The 19,397-nt window shown below is 41.2% G+C and overlaps 1 protein-coding gene across 3 annotated transcripts in view; it reads left to right on the top strand.

Annotated features, from left to right (window-relative positions):
• nol8 (nucleolar protein 8) overlaps positions 1-19,397 on the top strand; it is a 69,622-nt gene that overhangs the window by 23,808 nt on the left and 26,417 nt on the right. For all 3 annotated transcript variants that reach the window (XM_063067572.1, XM_063067571.1, XM_063067570.1), the window contains exons 5-9: positions 144-294; positions 4,129-4,199; positions 4,874-6,611; positions 8,149-8,301; positions 19,048-19,164. In XM_063067572.1, the coding sequence (XP_062923642.1) occupies positions 144-294; positions 4,129-4,199; positions 4,874-6,611; positions 8,149-8,301; positions 19,048-19,164 (2,230 nt within the window). The remainder of the gene's footprint in view (positions 1-143; positions 295-4,128; positions 4,200-4,873; positions 6,612-8,148; positions 8,302-19,047; positions 19,165-19,397) is intronic.

The raw sequence follows: 19,397 nt of genomic DNA, 5'->3' as shown, positions 1-19,397 counted from the left end.
ATGAGCCAGATAGCCTCCTATGATATAATACATATATTCCTGTTATTGTCTTGGAATCAAGCAAGAGTTAATATGTTAACAATTTTTTAAAATGTATTGTTTTAGATTTGAACATAGTTCTTTTTCTGCATTAATTGATGTAGACTTGCTGAAGAACGACAGAATGCAGCTAAAAGTAAGCACAATCCACATGTGGACAACATAACAAAGGTGGTAGAGTCTCTAAAGAAAGTTGGTGTTGAAAATTTTAAGATGAAATCTGCTGTTCCAGGAACAGAAGTACCTGAACATAAGGTAAGTAATGATTCTAAAATTTGCTTTGTTTAAAATTTATCTTGTAATAGTTAAATTCTGAAATTATTTTTAATCAGTTTGAAAATCATACAAAATTGCAAATTATCCAGGACAACAGAGTAAATTTATTTTCTTTTTGCTTTAAAAGATAAATTCAAGACAAAGGCAAATATCAAGACAATCTACATTGTGAAATTCTCAGTTTTTCTGTTGCACTTTGTGTTCTTCACATTTCAAGAACTTTATGCTACTTCTGCAAGAGGAAAAACACTAAACCTTGATTTCCAAGCAACATACATCAAAGTTGCTGGTGAACGCAGCAGGCCAGGCAGCATCTCTAGGAAGAGGTATAGTCGACGTTTTGGGCCGAGACCCTTCGTCAGGATTAACTGAAGGAAGAGCTAGTAAGAGATTTGAAAGTGGGAGGGGGAGGGAGAGATCCAAAATGATAGGAGAAGACAGGAGGGAGAGGGATGGAGCCAAGAGCTGGACAGGTGATTGGCAAAAGGGATATGAGAGGATCGTGGGATGGGAGGCCTAGGGAGAAAGAAAGGGGGAGGGGGAAAAAAACCCAGAGAATGGGCAAGGGACAGAGGGAGAAAAAGGAGAGAGAAAAAAATTAATAATAAGTAAATAAATAACGAATGGGGTACAAAGGGGAGGTGGGGTATTAATGGAAGTAAGAGAAGTCAATGTTCGTGCCATCAGGTTAGAGGAACAACACCTTATATTCCGTCTGGGTAGCCTCCAACCTAATGGCATGAACATTGACTTCTCTAACTTCCGCTAAGGCCCCACCTTCCCTTTGTACCCCATCCTCTATTTATTCTTTCTTTCTTTCTCTCTCTCCCCTCTCTCTCCCCTCTCTCTCCCCTCTCTCTCCCCTCTCTCTCCCCTCTCTCTCCCCTCTCTCTCCCCTCTCTCTCCCTCTCTCTCCCCTCTCTCTCCCCTCTCTCTCCCCTCTCTCCCTCTCTCTCCCTCTCTCTCCCCTCTCTCTCCCCTCTCTCTCCCCTCTCTCTCCCCTCTCTCTCCCCTCTCTCTCCCCTCTCTCTCCCCTCTCTCTCCCCTCTCTCTCCCCTCTCTCTTTTCTCCCCCCCTTTTCCCTCTGTCCCTCTCACTATACTCCTTGCCCATCCTCTGGGCTTCCCCCTCCCCCTTTCTTTCTCCCTAAGCCTCTTGTCCCACGATCCTCTCTTATCCCTTTTGCCAATCAACTGTCCAGCTCTTAGCTCCATTCCTCCCCCTCCTGTCTTTAGAAACATAGAAAATAGGTGCAGGAGTAGGCCATTCAGCCCTTGGAGCCTGTACCGCCAACTCCTATCATTTCAGATCTCCCCCTCCCCCTCCCACTTTCAAATCTCTTCTTTCAGTTAGTCCTGACGAAGGGTCTCAGCCCAAAACGTCAACTGTACCTCATCCTAGAGATGCTGCCTGGCCTGCTGCGTTCACCAGCATTTTTTGTGTGTTGCTTGAAGTTCCAGCATCTGCAGATTTCCTCGTGTTTGCGTTTTTTAAAAAAAAACCTTGATCTCCACTTAAATTGTATTTAGTAGATTGTTTTTTTTTTAAATCATTCTCCGGATATGCAGATTTGTGACAAGGCTAATTTCTGTTGGCCTTTCTTAGCCTCTCTTGACAAGATATTCAGACTTCCTAGCAATCTCACTTTTTGTAGCTGAGGAAATGAGAGACTACGCAAGTAAAATTAATATGTTTAGGGTCTTGGAAATTCAACAAAATTATGGCTTCATTTCCATAATCTTTACTGTAAATACAGTCCCTTGACTTGTACCATCCTGGTAAATGTTTTCCTGACCTTTTCTAAACGAATGATACTGAGCATTCGTTACAGTGTGTTAACTGCACCGATCTTTGATTTGAAGTTTTGTTGTTGTTTTCTCTCCTGCCTTTGTAATGTATAGTATGTTAGCTGTGATGAGAAGGTAAAGAAATAATGTAACTTCTGGATGGACATGCAGAGTTAAATATATTAATCTAGAGGTTGTTGTCACTGATTTTATGTTCCTTCTCTTGGGGTATTGCCTTGCAGCCTTCTCCAGTTTAATCACCAGAAATAAGAGAATTGTTGAAAGTTGACTGGAGATAACTGTAAATATATTTAATAAGCCATAACTAAGTTATGAAGCAGCTTGCTTAACTGTACTGTTGCTGAATTATCCTTTTAAAAAAAGTTAATGACCCAGAAATCAAATCTATTTGTATTGCAAATTACTAATTTTACATTTCTGAACTAGTTAATGTTGCAATAGGTACATTTAATGTCAGAGAAATGTTTACAATATACATCCTGAAATTCTTTTTCTTCGCAAGCATCCACGAAAACAGAGGAGTACCCCCAAAGAATGAATGAAAGTTAAAAGGTTAGAACCCCAAAGCACCCCCCAGCTACCCCGTCCCACACACGAGCAGCAGCAATGCAACAAACCCACCCCACCAGCAAAAAGCATCAGCACCCTTCACCGAGCACTCAAACATGCAGCAAGTGTCAATAAGACACAGACCCGGGAGACATACCACAGGCTCTCTCCCTAATACCAGAAAAAGAGGTGTCCCCGTTTCACAGCGAGAGGGGAGACATAACAAACAACTTGCTGATTTACAATGTTAAAAGTCTGTTGCGTTGTTTTTTTTGAGCTCTGACTCTCCCGAGAGTCAGCACCAAAAAGGCACAGCTCTCCAGGATCACAACTCCCAGCAGCTAACCCGATGGTCCATGTTCTCACGCACGCTTCAGTCAGGGGCACTGGCCTAGAATCAGCACATCTCCAGAGCCATGAAAATCCGGAACCCTGAAGGAATGCTTGCCTTCCAGGCCACATCCTTGGGATATCAATAAGTGGCCGGTCGTGAGGCTCTGAGCACGTGTCCCATTCCCCCAAAGAACCAAAGTCAGAGTGTAACTCCAGGTCAGGGTCTTCAAAAGAACCTTGAAAATTGAATTGAATTTACTTATTTCTTAACATCCTTCACATACACGAGGGGTAAAAATCTTTATGTTACGTCTCCATCTAAATGTGCAACGTGCAATCATAGTAATTTATAATAAATAGAACAGTCAATGTAACATAGAATACACTCAAATCAGCGTGAGTTAATCAATCTGATGGCCTGGTGGAAGAAGCTGTCTCAGAGCCTGCTGGTCCTGGCTTTTATGCTGTTTCCCAGATAGTGGCAGCTGGAATAGATTGTGGTTGGGGTGACTTGGGTCCCCAATGATGCTACGGGCCCTTTTTACATACTTGTCTTTGTAAACGTCCTGAATCATGGGAAGTTCACATCTATAGATGCACTGGGCAGTCCACACCACTCTCTGCAGAGCCCTGCGATTAAGGGAGGTACAGTTCCCATACCAGGCAGTGATGCAGCCAGTCAGGATGCTCTTAATTGTGCCTTTGTAGAAAGTTCTTAGGATTTGGGGACCCATACTAAACTTCCTCAACCGTCTGAGGTGAACCAGGTGGTGTTGTGCTTTTTTCACCACACAGCTGGTATGTACAGACCACTTGAGGTCCTTGGTGATGTGGATGCCAAGGAATTTAAAGCTGTTCACCCGCTCAACCCCAGATCCATTGATGTCAATAGGGGTTAGCCCGTCTCCATTCCTCCTGTAGTCCACAACCAGAAATGGAGCTGTTTCCGAAGATGCAAGCAAAGGAGAGTCGCTGTTTAGCACCATTTTGCCTTCACTCCACCTCTCCGCAAAGTAGTTGTTTGCATAATGTAGAATATATTTTAGAAATCATTCTCTAAGACATACATTTTAGGCATTTTTTTATACCAAGTATTTTAAATTATTCGGTATTTTTTCCTCAGGACTGGATTGTGAGTAAATTTGGAAGAGTGTTGCCCATTCTTCATCTCCACCAAAACAATAAGAAAAAAATATCCTTTTATGTAAAACTAATTATTTTTCTGATCTAAGAAATCACTTTACAGCAATTGAAGTAGTATTGCAGTGTAATCATTATTGTTTTAATTTATGAAATATAGCAACCATTTCAGAGCAAGTTTTCACAATCAGCAATATAACTAGATAACCTGCTTTGGTGTCAAAGGAGAAATTTATATAGGCTTAGAATGCCAGGGCAACTGTTATACCTGTTTAGGTAGACAGAGGGGCTTTTGTTAAACATTGTCTCTGCAGAATCACCAATCTCTTACATTGGAATGTCAACCTACAATCCGAGTACATTGTTAATGGGCAAGAGGATTTGAATAGGTATTTATACTCCAAGGATGCTGTACATATTCTATAGTAGATTATAATCGTTTAGTGGATGACAATATTTAAAGAAGTTTCATTTTAGTGTTTTCTGGTGTTGTATTATATTGATTTAATTAGAAATACAATTTTCCCTTCTGCCATCAGATTTCCGAATGGTTCATCAACACATGAACACTGCTTTGCTATTCCTCTTATTTATTTATTTATTGATTGATTGTGACTTAGTAACTTTTATGTCTTGGACTGTACTTGTACCACAAAACAACAAATTTTGTAACATATGTCATTGATAATCTGATTCTGATTCAGCACAATCCTTAACCATTTTAACATTATAAAATTTGATCCTTCTAAATATTGTCACAACATCAAGAAGCTTGATCATGTATCAGATTCAGAAATCAAAACACCAGTAACCAAACTTACATGGTATCTTGACGAGCGAGATGATGAGGAGACAAGTAAGAAAAGACGAGGTATATTTCCTAATCAGTCACAGAATGTAAAGAGGAAGAAGCTATCCCCTGACAAATACAGTGCAGAAGGTTCCGTGGATTCTGATCGCAATATCCAAACAAAAATAATGCATTTGAACAAAGTCAGATATTGTACAAGTAAAGGGTTTAATGAACACGAGATAGATACGACAGGAAAGAAATCAACTTTTTCTAAATCTGGTTGTATAGGCTTCAAGAATCAAAACCTTGACAAGAAAGAAACTACTGTTGTCATTGAAAACAGTGCTATATCAAAAGCTGCCGTGGCAAGCCTTGATTCTGATACTGAAGAACTGGAGTTGTTTACAGAAGAGAAAAGTAAAAGATTAAGTCAGAAAGATGTAAAAGAACAAGATATTCCTTTGGAAGTGGTTGGTGAGGATTATGTATTAAAACAAAAAACCCACTGGGCGTTGGATAACTCAAAGAGAAAAATGTTGAAAGGTATGAGCAATGAAGCATCAAATAACAGTGGGAGTGAATATGATTCTGCTGACACAGATGAGATCATCTCCACGAAGATGACACTTTGTCATAACTTGCCACAGACAAAAGTGAATAGTAAACCAGATTTTGTGAACAGTGAGACTGAAGTTAACACTGAAAAGGATGATTGTGAATCCAGAAGTAATAGCAGTAATGAGGATACAACAGACAACGATTCTGAATCTAGTATGGATACTGATTATGAAGAAATGACAAGTAATTGTTACCAAATAGACTTGTCACTAACAGACCTTGAACAGCTGGTAAATAAATCATCTGAATCTAAGGAAACAAGTAGTCAATCAGAAAAAAGTGAAATGAACTTTACTAAAAATAAGTCATTAATCCCTTTTGCACAGAATCTCTTGCCAAATTCAGGAAACTCACTTTCACAAGGCAAACCTGTCTTGAACCAAAAGACTATAACAGACAATATGTTTCCAGTGGTTCGAAAGGACGACAGCAGTGACTCTGAAATGGTACTTAATCAACAGCTAAGTAACTTGCCTCGTAAAGATACTCGGTGCCTTACTGAGGTAAAGAAAACAAACATCGAAAAAGAGAAAGTGAATGGATTGGGAACTGTGGATTCTGATAGTGACATGAAAAGTAATTGCAAACTGCCACCTTTCAAAGGTACAAAATTCCTTCAAGTCAATGCTTTAACTACAGCCTCTCCTATCTATAGTGTTAAACATGGTATGGTTGAATGTGAAGAAAAATCCAAGTCTGATGTGCATAAAATATCTGTCTCCAAATCAATGAATAAAGATGAGACTGAAGAATCCAAGGAAGATGCTAAGGATGGGAAGCAAACAATGCTGCATACAAAACCGAACAACTCTCAGAAACTTGAACTGTTGTCATTGTCTGTCACCAAAACTGGCCATGAGGACAAAATGATAGAATCTAAAGCTGGAACAGCTGGATGTAAATTAAGTATTTCTCCCGGCATTAAGAATACTACTTGTCCTCAGAATTTGGATAAGCGCTTATTGGACAATCAGAAAAGATTGGCTGCAATACAGCAAAGGCAAAAAGAGGCAGAAGTGCAAAAGGAACTCATCCAGGGGGCGCTGTCTGATTTGGTATGTTTAAAATTTTCTTTTGTTTTTTTTAATTCAAAAATTGTGGCAAGTGTTTAATTTTTCAGATTGCTTACTGGGGTTGACAAGACCTCTTTTTCTACTACTGATTATTAACTGCGATAAATCTATTTTTATTGGTCATTCCAAGTGATTCCATTCATGAAAAATCGTTGTAAAAGCTTGTGAAATGCATGATTCATCGAGTGCTTTACCAGTCTGTGCAGAATAATCAACAGAGTGTAACACACTAGCATTTCATTCAGTGTGTTGATTTAATAAATACATAGATGTAGGTGTTACGTTAACTGGAGTTGAACCTTTCGTTTTCTAATTCATGTGACCAGGTGGTTTGAAAGCAAACAAGTACTGAGAACATACACCATTTCTATTATTTTGTCACCTGAAACTTTATAAATTGGCATTGTATGAAATATTAAGAATATTGTTCAGTTAAATAGATCTTTTTAGTAGTAATTGATACATGTTTATATGTTGTGATTTAACATTTAACAAAATCTTATCTCCTATCCTGATAATAGGCTGGTGTAAATTTAGTTTATTCATGTGCAGGTAATCCTGCTATAACATGAGAAAGGAAAGGGGGTTAAGGACGGGATAATTTCGGACTCACCATAACAAAGGATCTCCCAGTGGCAGACCGCTTTGCTGAACACCTACGCTCTGTCCGCCAGAGAAAGCAGGATCTCCCAGTGGCCACACATTTTAATTCCACATCCAATTCCCATTCTGACATGTCTATCCACGGCCTCCCCTACTGTAAAGATGAAGCCACACTCAGGTTGGAGGAACAACACTTTATATTCCATCTGGGTAGCCTCCAACCTGATGGCATGAACATCGACTTCTCTAACTTCCGCTAGGCCCCACCTCCCCCTCGTACCCCATCTGTTACTTATTTTTATACACACATTCTTTCTCTCACTCTCCTTTTTCTCCCTCTGTCTCTCTGAATATACCCCTTGCCCATCCTCTGGGTCCCACCCCCCTTGTCTTTCTTCCCGGACCTCCTGTCCCATGATCCTCTCATATCCCTTTTGCCTATCACCTGTCCAGCTCTTGGCTCCATCCCTCCCCCTCCTGTCTTCTCCTATCATTTTGGATCTCCCCCTCCCCCTCCAACTTTCAAATCCCTTACTCACTCTTCCTTCAGTTAGTCCTGACGAAGGGTCTCGGCCTGAAACGTCGACTGCACCTCTTCCTACAGATGCTGCCTGGCCTGCTGTGTTCACCAGCAACTTTTATGTGTGTTGCTTGAATTTCCAGCATCTGCAGAATTCCTGTTGTTCACCATAACAAAGTTGTTTTTCCTGTGTTCCCTAATTCATCAGTCACACTTTTTCTAATTTACATTATGGAAATGTGATAGAGCAGATCAAGATATAGTTAATTCACTTTTTTAACAACTCTACATAACGATTTTAAGCTACTGGTGTACAATCATGCTCCATGTTGAATCCCTAAAATTAACCTCTGAAGAAAAATGCATTTTCAGATTTTAGAGATAATTTTATTACAGGAAGGTCCAAAACTTGGAAAAGGAAAGCATATTATCTTTGATCTTGAAGAAGAATATGAAAGTGAGACAATGTTTGAAGGTGATGAACACAGTTGCAAAGCAGGAGATGCAACCACATCAGTAGAAAGTCAAGGCAAAAAACTTGTTGCTAAAGTAAGTGTTTTTGATTTTTTTTGCATTGTTTGAATTCTCAGCATCAAGCTGTTCTGGTTCAAAGATAAATTGACTTGTCAAATAATCAAGTATCTGAGTAACAGTGTATTTATCTTGGTCTAGGAATTGTTTCCATAGTGGCTTCGCTGATGCCTTTTATTTTTAGAGCCTTTTTGGGTCACCTGAGACTGAAAGATGCTTTGGATAATACTATAAATCTGTATCACCAAATAATTAGTTTGAAATTTTCTACAACCTCAAACGTCTGCTTAATGCAATTTTATTCCAAGTTTCTTCCTAGTATTGGTGACATCTTGCTAGGTTCAACAAAATTGAGTGCATTTATGTGGCATTTGTAAAATGTCTTAAGTTCCTTCATAGAGACACAAACAGATTAAAAAGGAATCCAAGGAAGTAAAAGAATTATTAGAGAGCTGAATATGAAATTAGTGAAAGGCTTTGTTTATTTGAGGTTGCAATTGGATGGATGAGAGTCAAAACAGAGTAGAAGAAAAAGAAATGGATATTGTAGCTGATTCCATCATGAGATGAGAAGAACTCCAAATTTATAAGGAACCATAATTACAGGCAAACGGAGTATCATTTAAACATTGAAAATACAGGTCCGCAATCCCTTTTCCAAAATCCTTGGGGCCAGTTGCATTTTGAAATTCATAATTTTTCAGATTTCAGACCCCACACCCCCACTGATACCAAAACACACGTATGCTGAAGTCCCTTATTTAACCTGTCTCAGTGCGGTGGAGTTTAGGACCCAGCAGCGCACCAAACCTACGCACATCCTCCCGTATACTTTATATCATCTCTAGATTACTTATCATACCTAATACAATGTAAGTGCTATGTAAATAATTGTTAAACTGTATTGTTTAGGGAATAATGACAAGAAGAAATTTTATTTACAACAAAAACATTCAATAAAACATAAAAATATACAGCTTCAAACGAACCGAATCAAACCCATGGTAAATGGCTTATTGGAATAAATGTAGAACGTCACTGTCATTATAAAACTTCAGTAATTTGTCTTTCTGTTTATTTAAATCATATACAGTGGTAGTTCTAACACTATTTTCCTCAGTAAGACACCGCACAGACACACCACGATCAAGCTTCTGCAATAACTCCACTTTCTGCGTTATTGATAGAGAAGATTCCTTCTCTTTTTCTCATTGTTACCCATAGGGGTATCTGCAGCTCTTTTTGACATTTTCACAGTGAAATTAAACACAAAGTCAACAGTGAACACAAAATTTCAGCGAACAGCAAATGCACGTATAACCAGTACGAGCACTGAGCCACAACTGACGTCTGGCGGCCTCTGCTAGTGCTGCCACGTCACATCTGAGTGACGTCAGGTGTTGGCGAAAAAAACTTCGGTTTTTAGAGCTTTTTGGATTTCAGAATGTCGGATAAAGGAATGTGCACCTGTACCAAGTGGTATACAAACTAGCAGATTAGGACATGTTGTTACATGAAAGATGGGTATGCATTTGGAAGACAGCAACCTGCTCAGGAACTTGAGAAAGAGAAGGTTAGAACATGGCTCAAATAACTCACAAAGACCAAAGAATTGTAAATTGTTTTCAGGAGCTGCTAACTGCAAAATTTTAAAATGTGAGACAAAACTTGTGAGGAGTATCAAGCAGTAGTAAATCAAGGCAATAGTACATGCTGTGTTACATAGAAACATAGAAAATGGGTGCAGGAGTAGGCCATTCGACCCTTCGAGCCTGCACCGCCATTCAGTATGATCATGGCTGATCATCCAACTCAGAACCCCGTACCAGCCTTCTCTCCATACCCCCTGATCCCCGTAGCCACAAGTGCCACATCTAACTCCCTCATAAATATAGCCAGTGAACTGGCCTCAACTGTTTCCTGTGGCAGAGAATTCCACAGATTCACCACTCTGTGTGAAGAAGTTTCTCCTCATCTCGGTCCTAAAAGGCTTCCCCTTTATCCTCAAACTGTGACCCCTCGTTCTGGACTTCCCCAACATCGGGAACAATCTTCCTGCATCTAGCCTGTCCAATCCCTTTAGAATTTTATATGTTTCAGTCAGATCCCCCCTCAAATCTTCTAAATTCCAACGAGTTTAAGCCTAGTCGATCCAGTCTTTCATCATGTGAAAGTCCTGCCATCCCAGGAATCAATCTGGTGAAACTTCTTTGTACTGGAAGACGTTTCGCCACTCATCCGAGAGGCCTCTTCAGTCCTGATCCATGGTGGGTAGTTTTGCAGCTTATAAATTCTGAGAGTTGTTTAAAGGTATGGCAATCACGTGAGAGCCGTTAAGAGTCATAGAGTTAATGACAGGGTCAGTACTCTTCTCTTTGCATGAATGGAGGTGTGAACTGCAGAGACATCGGGGTAGAGCTGTTAGGACTGCACTGTAAGTAGCTGATAGGTGGTGTTGTACCCCAAACTTCTGTTCAGGGATGGGTTTCAAAGGTGGCTTCTATAACCCCTCTTTCAAACCACCTCTCCTCCCTGTCCAAAATGTACACATTGTTATCATCAAAGGAGTGTCCCTTGTCCTTTAGGTGTAGATATACAGCTGAGTCTTGGCCTGAGGTATTACCCTCCTGTGTTGGGCCATCCGCTTGTGAATTGTTTTGTCTCACTTGTATACAGATGTGTGCAGTTCTCATTGCATTGGATAGCATCTACGATATTGCCCTGTTTATATTTGGATGTAGGATCTTTGGAGTTGATTTTTTTTGTCTGAGTGTGTTTATAGATTTAAAAAACACAGGTGTTTGTTGAAAATCCTTCTGAGTTTCTTTAAAACTCCAGCTACATATGGGATGACTATGTTTTTCCGTCTGCTTTGCTTCTTACCTCTGCCTGTAGGCCTGGTGTCCTTGCTGGCTTTTATGACTGTCTCGATGAAGGCCCACTCAGTAACCGCAAGCTTTCAAGGCTTCTCTCAAGTACTCAATATCTTTAGCTGTGATGTTGGTGGGTACATTCTTGGCATGGTGATGTTGTGTTCTGATAACCCCCAACTTGTGTTCTAATGGGTGATATGAGTCAAACAATAGGTACTGATCTGTGTGGGTTGGTTTCCTGTGAACTTCAATATCTAGATATCCATTTTCAATTATGAGCACTGCACAGTCAAAAAAGGACAGTCTATCGTTCATGACGTCTTCTTGTTATTATCCACCCAGTTGATGTGTTCTGTGAAGGCTTGCACCTCATGGATTTTGATCTTGACCCAGGTGTCATCCACATACCTGAACCATTGACTGTATGACGTAACAGGGACATCGAGGAGCAGATAGAGAGACAGATTCTGGAAAGGAGTAATAATAATTGGGTTGTTGTTGGAGATTTTAATTTCCCAAATATTGATTGGCTTCTCCCTAGAGTGAGGGGTTTAGATGGGGTAGAGTTTGTTAGGTGTGTTCAGGAAGGTTTCTTGACACAATATATAGACAAGCCTACAAGAGGAGAGGCTGTACTTGATCTGGTATTGGGAAGTGAATCTGGTCAGGTGTCCAGTCTCTTGGTGGGAGAGCATTTTGGAGATAGTGATAACAATTCTATCTCCTTTACCATAGCATGGGAGAGGGATACGAAAAGACAAGTCAGGGGAAATATGAGCTATCAGGCAAAAACTTGGAAGCATAAATTGGAAACAGATGTTCTCAGGGAAACATACGGAAGAAATGTGGCAAATGTTCAGGGGATATTTGCGTGGGGTTCTGAGTAGGTATGTTCCAATGAGACAGGGAAAGGATGGTAGGGTACAGGAACCGTGGTGTACAAAGGCTGTTGTAAATCTAGTCAAGAAGAAAAGAAGAGCTTACGAGAGGTTCAAAAAGCTAGGTAATAATAGAGATTTAGAAGATTATAAGGCTAGCAGGAAGGAGCTTAAGAATGAAATTAGGAGAGCCAGAATGGGCCGTGAGAAGGCCTTGGCAGACAGGATTAAGGAAAACTCCAAGGTATTCTGCAAGTATGTGAAGAGCAAGCGGATACGATGTGAGAGAATAGGACCAATCAAGTGTGACAGTGGAAAAGTGTGTATGGAACCGGAGGAGATAGCGAAGGTACTTAGTGAATACTGAAGCAAAGTATTCATTACGGAAAAGGATCTTGGCTATCGTAGGGATGACTTGCAGTGGACTGAAAAGCTTGAGCATGTAGATATTAAGGAAGAGGATGTGCTGGAGCTTTTGGAAAGCATCAAGTTGGATAAGTCACCGGAACCAGAGGGGATGTACCCCAGCTACTGTGGTAAGTGAAGGAGGAGATTTCTGAGACTCTGGCAATGATCCTTGTATCATCAGTGAGGACAGGTGAGGTTCCAGAGGATTGGAGGGTTGCAGGTGTTGTTCCCTTATTCAAGAAAGGGAGCAGAGATAGCCCAGGAAATTATAGGCCAGTGAATCTTACTTCAGTGATTGGTAAGTTGATGGAGAAGATCCTGAGAAGCGGGATTTATGAACATTTGGAGAGGTATAATATGGTTAGCAATCATCAGCAAGGCTTTGTCAAAGGCAGGTCCTGCCTTACGAGCCTGATTGAATTTTTTGAGGATGTGACTAAACACATTGATGAAGGAAGAGCAGTAGATGTAGTGTATATGGATTTCAGCAAGGTATTTGATAAGGTACCCCAGACAAGACTTATTGAGAAACTAAGGAGGCATGGGATCCAAGGGGACATTGCTTTGTGGATCCAGAACTGGCTTTCCCACAGAAGGCAAAGAGTGGTTGTAGATGGATCATATTCTGCATGGATGCCGGTGACCAGTGATGTGCCTCAGGGATCTGTTCTGGGACCCCTACTCTTTGTGATTTTTATAAATGACCTGGATGAGGAAGTGGAGGGATGGGTTAGTAAATTTGCTGATGACACAAAGGTTGGGGTTGTTGTGGATAGTGTGGAGGGCTGTCTGAGGTTACAGCAGGACATCAATAAGTTGCAAAACTGGGCTGAGAAGTGGCAGATGGAGTTCAACCCAGATACGTGAGAGGTGATTCATTTTGGTAGGTCAAATATGATGGCAGGATATAGTATTAATGGTAAGACTCTTGGCAGTGTGGAGGACCAGAGGGATCTTGGGGTCTGAGTCCATAGGACACTCAGCTGCTGCGCAAGTTGACTCTGTTGCTAAGAAGCCATACGGTGCATTGGGTTTCATCAATCGTGGGATTGAGTTTAGGAGCAGAGAGGTAATGTTGCAGCTATACAGGACCCTGGTCCACTTGGAGTACTGTGCTCAGTTCTGGTCACCTCACTACAGGAAGGATGTGGAAACCATAGAAAGGGTGCAGAGAGATTTACAAGGATGTTGCCTGGATTGGGGAGCATGCCTTATGAGAAAAGGTTGAGTGAACTTGGCCTTTTCTTCTTGGAGTGACAGAGGATGAGCGGTAATCTGATAGAGATGTAGAAGATAATGAGAGGCATTGATCATGTGGATAGTCAGAGGCTTTTCCCCAGAGCTGAAATGGCTAGCACAAGAGGGCATAGTCTTAAGATGTTTGGAATTAGGTACAGAGGAGATATAGAAACATAGAAAATAGGTGCAGGAGTAGGCCATTTGGCCCTTCGAGCCTGCACCGCCATTTATTATGATCATGGCTGATCATCCAACTCAGAACCCTGCCCCACCCTTCCCTCCATACCCCCTGATCCCCGTAGCCACAAGGGCCATATCTAACTCCCTCTTAAATATAGCCAATGAACTATATCAGGGGTAAGTTTTTTATGCAGAGAGTTGTGAGTGTGTGGAATGGTCTGCCGGTGGCGGTGGTGGAGGTGGAAACTGTAGGGTCTTTTAAGAGACTCCTGAATGGCTACAATGAGCTTAGAAAAATAGAGGGCTAATGGTAAAGCCTAGTTAGTTCTAAGGTAGGGACATGTTTGGCAGCGCTTTGTGGGCCGAAGGGCCTGTATTGTGCTGTATGTTTTCTATGTTTCTATGTTCCAATGAAGGTGTTCAAGGCTGTCCTTTCTACTTCTTCCATGTATAAGTTGGCTACAATGGGTGTCACCAGTGAATCCATGGTGCAGCCGTGTTTCTACCTGTAGAAGACATCTTTGTATTTGGAATAGGTCGTGTTGAGAGAAAGGTTGAGTAGAGTTCATACCTGGCAGTTTGAAAGAGGGGTTAAAGAAGGCATCTTTGTCAAACTGGAAAACCCATGCCGGAACCAAGGGGGTGGGGTACGACACCACCTCTCAGCTACTTACAGTGGAGTCCTAACATCGCCACTCCAGCATCTCTACAACAGTTCACACCTCCGTTCATGCAAAGATGAGGCTAATGACCCCCTTAATACCTCTACGACTTTCAACAGCCCTCATGTGATTGCTTTACCTTTAACAACTCAGAGTTTATAAGCTAGAAAACTACCCACCATGGATCAAAACTGAAGAGGCCTCTGAAATGAGTGACAAAACGGTTTTCAGACAATACAGTAAGTCCAGTTACCTTGATTTACTGTGACCTGGATGACTGAGAACCTTCATAGACAATATGTGAGGAGGATAATCAAGATTTGATTGAAATGACAATAAGCAGTTTTGTTTCAGATTGCAGCCTTTGGTAACAGAAGAGACCAAATCAAAGGGAATTGTTTCAGACAGACATTGCTTTGCTGGGGATTTAGATACCAAAGTTGTAAGAAAAGAACCAGTTGAAGATCTGTGGCTTATGATTTTTCATATCTAACTGGATGGTTAAGTACTTGCCAATATGGCTTTAATAAGTATAATTCTTTAGAGTCCCTTACATGTAAGGTTGGACTCAGAATGATATATTAAAGAGGGTCAAGGAATAGCAGTGGTGATAGATCAAAGAATTCCTGTGATTAGGATTTTGGGTATAAAAATCCCAGTTCCATTGGTAATCTATACCTTATTCAAGTGGCCAATTAACTTGAGCCAAGATGGTAATCATTGACAGATAATTTTTCAAACTGCATCATAGCCAAGAATGATTAATCATTCTCTAATCTCTTCAGACATGAATTTTCAGCAGAAATGCTTCAACAGAAATATGGAACAGCCCTGGCCTAGTCTTTCAACTGTACCAGTTACAAAATCTTTCATCGCCTCAACTATAGATTGGGAGTTGAACTTGAGGCACTGTTAGTCTTTCTGGCTTACACAAGTTATTTTTCTGAACAAAAGAGTTGTTTACAGATTTCCCCTCGTTTCTACATTGTGTTGGTGGTCCTATTGTTATTGTACTGTTGGAAGGGTTTCCAGCAACTCTTCTATGCCACCGCTAATATGTCCAACCATGCAGCATCTGACAATTAGCTGTATTCTGCCTTTGCCCAGAATCTACACAACAGCCAGTCGGATAGGATGCTGATTAGGAATTTAAATCCAACCAGTTTTTTTGCTGAAAGCTTTTGGCGCTAATTGTGTCCCTTTTTCTGCGTGGACTTACCTTGCCCCTTTAACTCTTGAGTCTTCACCTTTTGATTGTAGATAAATGTCATAGCCTTTTAAAGACAATTGTCCTCCTGAATTCAATTCAATTCAAGTTTAATTATTCATGAACACAGCCAAACGAGACAGCGTTACTCCGAGGTCAGGGTGCAAAACGTAGTACCAACTCATACACAGCACAAAATATACATAGCACGTATAGAAAGATACAGCCACTCAATAAAAGAGACCAAACTCAAGCCATCTAATGCTGCCAAAATCTGCAGATGACCACAGTATACCCTGAGCAGGGTGGGGAAGGACAGCACCAACTTCAACCTATATACCATGCCACACCGCCCCCAGACAACACCACAGCTTGAGGCCTTGTCCTGGCACATACAAAGGAGCAAGCACGTGGGATATAAGTAAAATACAATAACGCAAAATATATAGAAACCCTACAGCACAATACAAGCCCTTCGGCCCACAAAGCTGTGTCAAACATGCCCTTACCTTAGAAATTACCTAGTGTTACCCATAGCCCTCTATTTTCTTCAGCTCCATATACCTATCCAGGAGTCTCTTAAAGACCCTATCGTATCCACCTCCACCACCGTCGCCGGCAGCCCATTCCACGCACTCACCATGTAAACTTAAATTCGCCGGACCAATAACCACACCACAAACAGTTCTTTATCCTTTTCACCAGTTTATTTGTTCGAACTCAGCCGGCGAGAAGCCTAGAGCCAAGCATCAGAGGGACAGCATTCCTCTCCCTCTGGCGGCTTGTGACAAACTTCTATCTAACATGCAGAAGCATTACAATTTGTAGAAATAGCGCAACAAAGAGCAACTCTACATACATTTCCAGGGGACATCTGTGAGTTGTTAATCTAAACAAGCTGCAGGCAGATTCTGCAGTGAAGGACAAACTTTGCACACTATCCAGAACAGAGCACACATAAGCTGGCACTTAATTTTAACCCGTTATTTATAAGAGTCCAAGAATCATTACCTATGTCCCCAATATCCTTAGAACTTCATCAACTACTCTCTGCGTAAAAAAACTTACCCCGAAATCTCCTCTGTACCTACTTCCAAGCACCTTAAAACTGTGCCCTCTTGTGCTAGCCATTTCAGTCCTAGGAAAAAGCCTCTGACTATCCACACGATCAATGCCTCTCGTCATCTTATGCACCTCTGTCAGGTCACCTCTCATCCTCTGTCACTCCAAGAAGAAAAGGCCAAGTTCACTCAACCTATTCTCATAAGGCATGCTCCCCAGTCCAGGCAACATCCTTTGTAAGTCTCCTCTGCACCCTTTCTATGGTTTCCACATCCTTCCTGTAGTGAGGCGACCAGAATTGAGCACAGTACTCCAAGTGGGGTCTGACCAGGGTCCTATGTAGCTGTAACATTACCCCTCGGCTCCTAAACTCAATCCCACAATTGATGAAGGCCAATGCACCGTATGCCTTCTTAACCACAGAGTCAACCTGTGCAGTAGCTTTGAGTGTCCTATGGACTTGGACCCCAAGATCCCTCTGATCCTCCACACTGCCAAGAGTCTTACCATTAATACTATATTCTGCCATCATATTCGACCTACCAAGATGAACCACCTCACACTTATCTGGGTTGAACTCCATCTGCCACTTCTCAAGCCTAGTTTTGCATCCTATCAATTTCCCACTGTAACCTCAGACAGCCCTCCACACTATCCACAACACCCCCAACCTTTGTGTCATCAGCAAATTTACTAACCCATCCCTCCGGTTCCTCATCCAGATCATTTATAAAAATCACTAAGAGAAGGGATCCCAGAACAGATCCCTGAGGCACACCACTGGTCAGCAACCTTCATGCAGAATATGACTCCTCTACAACCACTCTTTGCCTTCTGTGGGCAAGCCAGTTTTGGATCCACAAAGCAATGTCCCCTTGGATCCCATGCCTCCTTACTTTCTCAATAAGCCTTGCATGGGGTACCTTATCAAATACCTTGCTGAAATCCATATACACTACATCTACTGCCTACCTTCATCGATGTGTTTAGTCACATCCTCAAAAAATTCAATCAGGCTTGTAAGGCACGACCTGCCTTTGACAAAGTCATGCTGACTATTCCTAATCATATTATGCCTCTCTCATAAATTCTGCCTCTCAGGATCTTCTCCATCAAGCCAACCAGTGAAGTCAGACTCTCTGGTTTATAATTTCCTGGGCTATCTTTACTCCCTTTCTTGAATAAGGGAACAACTTCCACAACCATTTAATCCTCCGGAACCTCTCCCATCCCCATTGATGATGAAAGATCATTGCCAGAGGCTCAGCAATCTCCACCCTCACCTCCCACAGTAGCCTGGGGTACATCTCGTCCGGTCCTGGTGACTTATCCAACGATGTTTTCCAATAGCTCCATCACATCCTCCTTCTTAACATCTACATGCTCAAGCTTTTCCGTCTGCTGTAAGTTATCCCTACAATTGCCAAGATCCTTCTCCGTAGTGAATACTGAAGCAAAGTATTCATTAACTACCTCCACTATCTCCTCCAGTTCCATACACACTTTTCCACTGTCACACTTGATTGGTCCTATTCTCTCACGTCTTATCCTCTTGCTCTTCACGTACCTGTAGATCGCCTTGGGGTTTTCCTTAATCCTGTCTGCCAAGTCCTTCTCAAGGCCCCTTCTGGCTCTCCTGATTTCATTCTTAAGCTCCTTCCTGTTAGCCTTATATTCTTCTAGATCCCTATCATTACCTAGTTGTTTTTTTTTAACCTTTCGTAAGCTTTACTTCTCGACTAGATTTACAACAGCCTTTGTACACCATGGTTCCTGTACCCTGCCATCCCTTCCATCTCATTGGAATGTACCGAAGCAGAACTCCATGCAAATATCCCCTGAACATTTGCCACATTTCTTCCGTATATTTCCCTAAGAAATTTCCCAATTTTTGCTTCCAAGTTCCTGCCTGATAGTGTCATATTTCCCCTTACTCCAATGAAACGCTATATATGTATATAGTGCAGACCGTGAGTCCATTGTTCTGCTGAGTGAACACTAGGCGGGGTGGAGGCACAGCAGCACCAACTCCAGCCTGAGTGTGATGTTCATCACAGCCCACTGTAAGGATTGACGCTTTAATCTCAATCTCTTAAACTGGGAAGTATAATTCAAGACCTCCAATTCAGCATTACAAAAATCTAGAAGCATCAGCTTACTTCATTTCTCAAAATATTTTACTTCAAACTCTGAAAAAGGATATTCTTAATTTACTGTAACCCAAGTGATTTTTATTTCTTCTAAATTATCAATAGGATTTTAAAAGCAGAACAATTGGAAAATTATTTGATAGTGAGGATGAAGATGATGATGTTGATCATAGTGAAAGTTTCAAAATCAAGCCTCAGTTTGAAGGAAAAACTGGTCAGAAGGTAAGAAATCCATTGCAGGAGATTTTGCATGAATATTTCACTGACATTTTTGTATTCTATGGAATAAGAATAATTTTTATTATCCCTGACTTTTATGATAAGTCTGTTGTTCTGCAGTAGCAGTACAGTACAAAGACAAATATTGTAAACTACAAAATAAATAGTGCAAAAATAAAGAATGTGAAGGTAATGTTCTGGACCATACGGAAATCTGGTGATGGGGCGGGGGGGGA

The sequence above is a fragment of the Mobula hypostoma genome, chromosome 15 (genome assembly GCF_963921235.1).
Source record: "Mobula hypostoma chromosome 15, sMobHyp1.1, whole genome shotgun sequence".
NCBI classification, from domain to species: domain Eukaryota; kingdom Metazoa; phylum Chordata; class Chondrichthyes; order Myliobatiformes; family Myliobatidae; genus Mobula; species Mobula hypostoma.
Note: the sequence above shows the minus strand (reverse complement) of the source record. Positions and strands in the feature narration are given on the sequence as shown.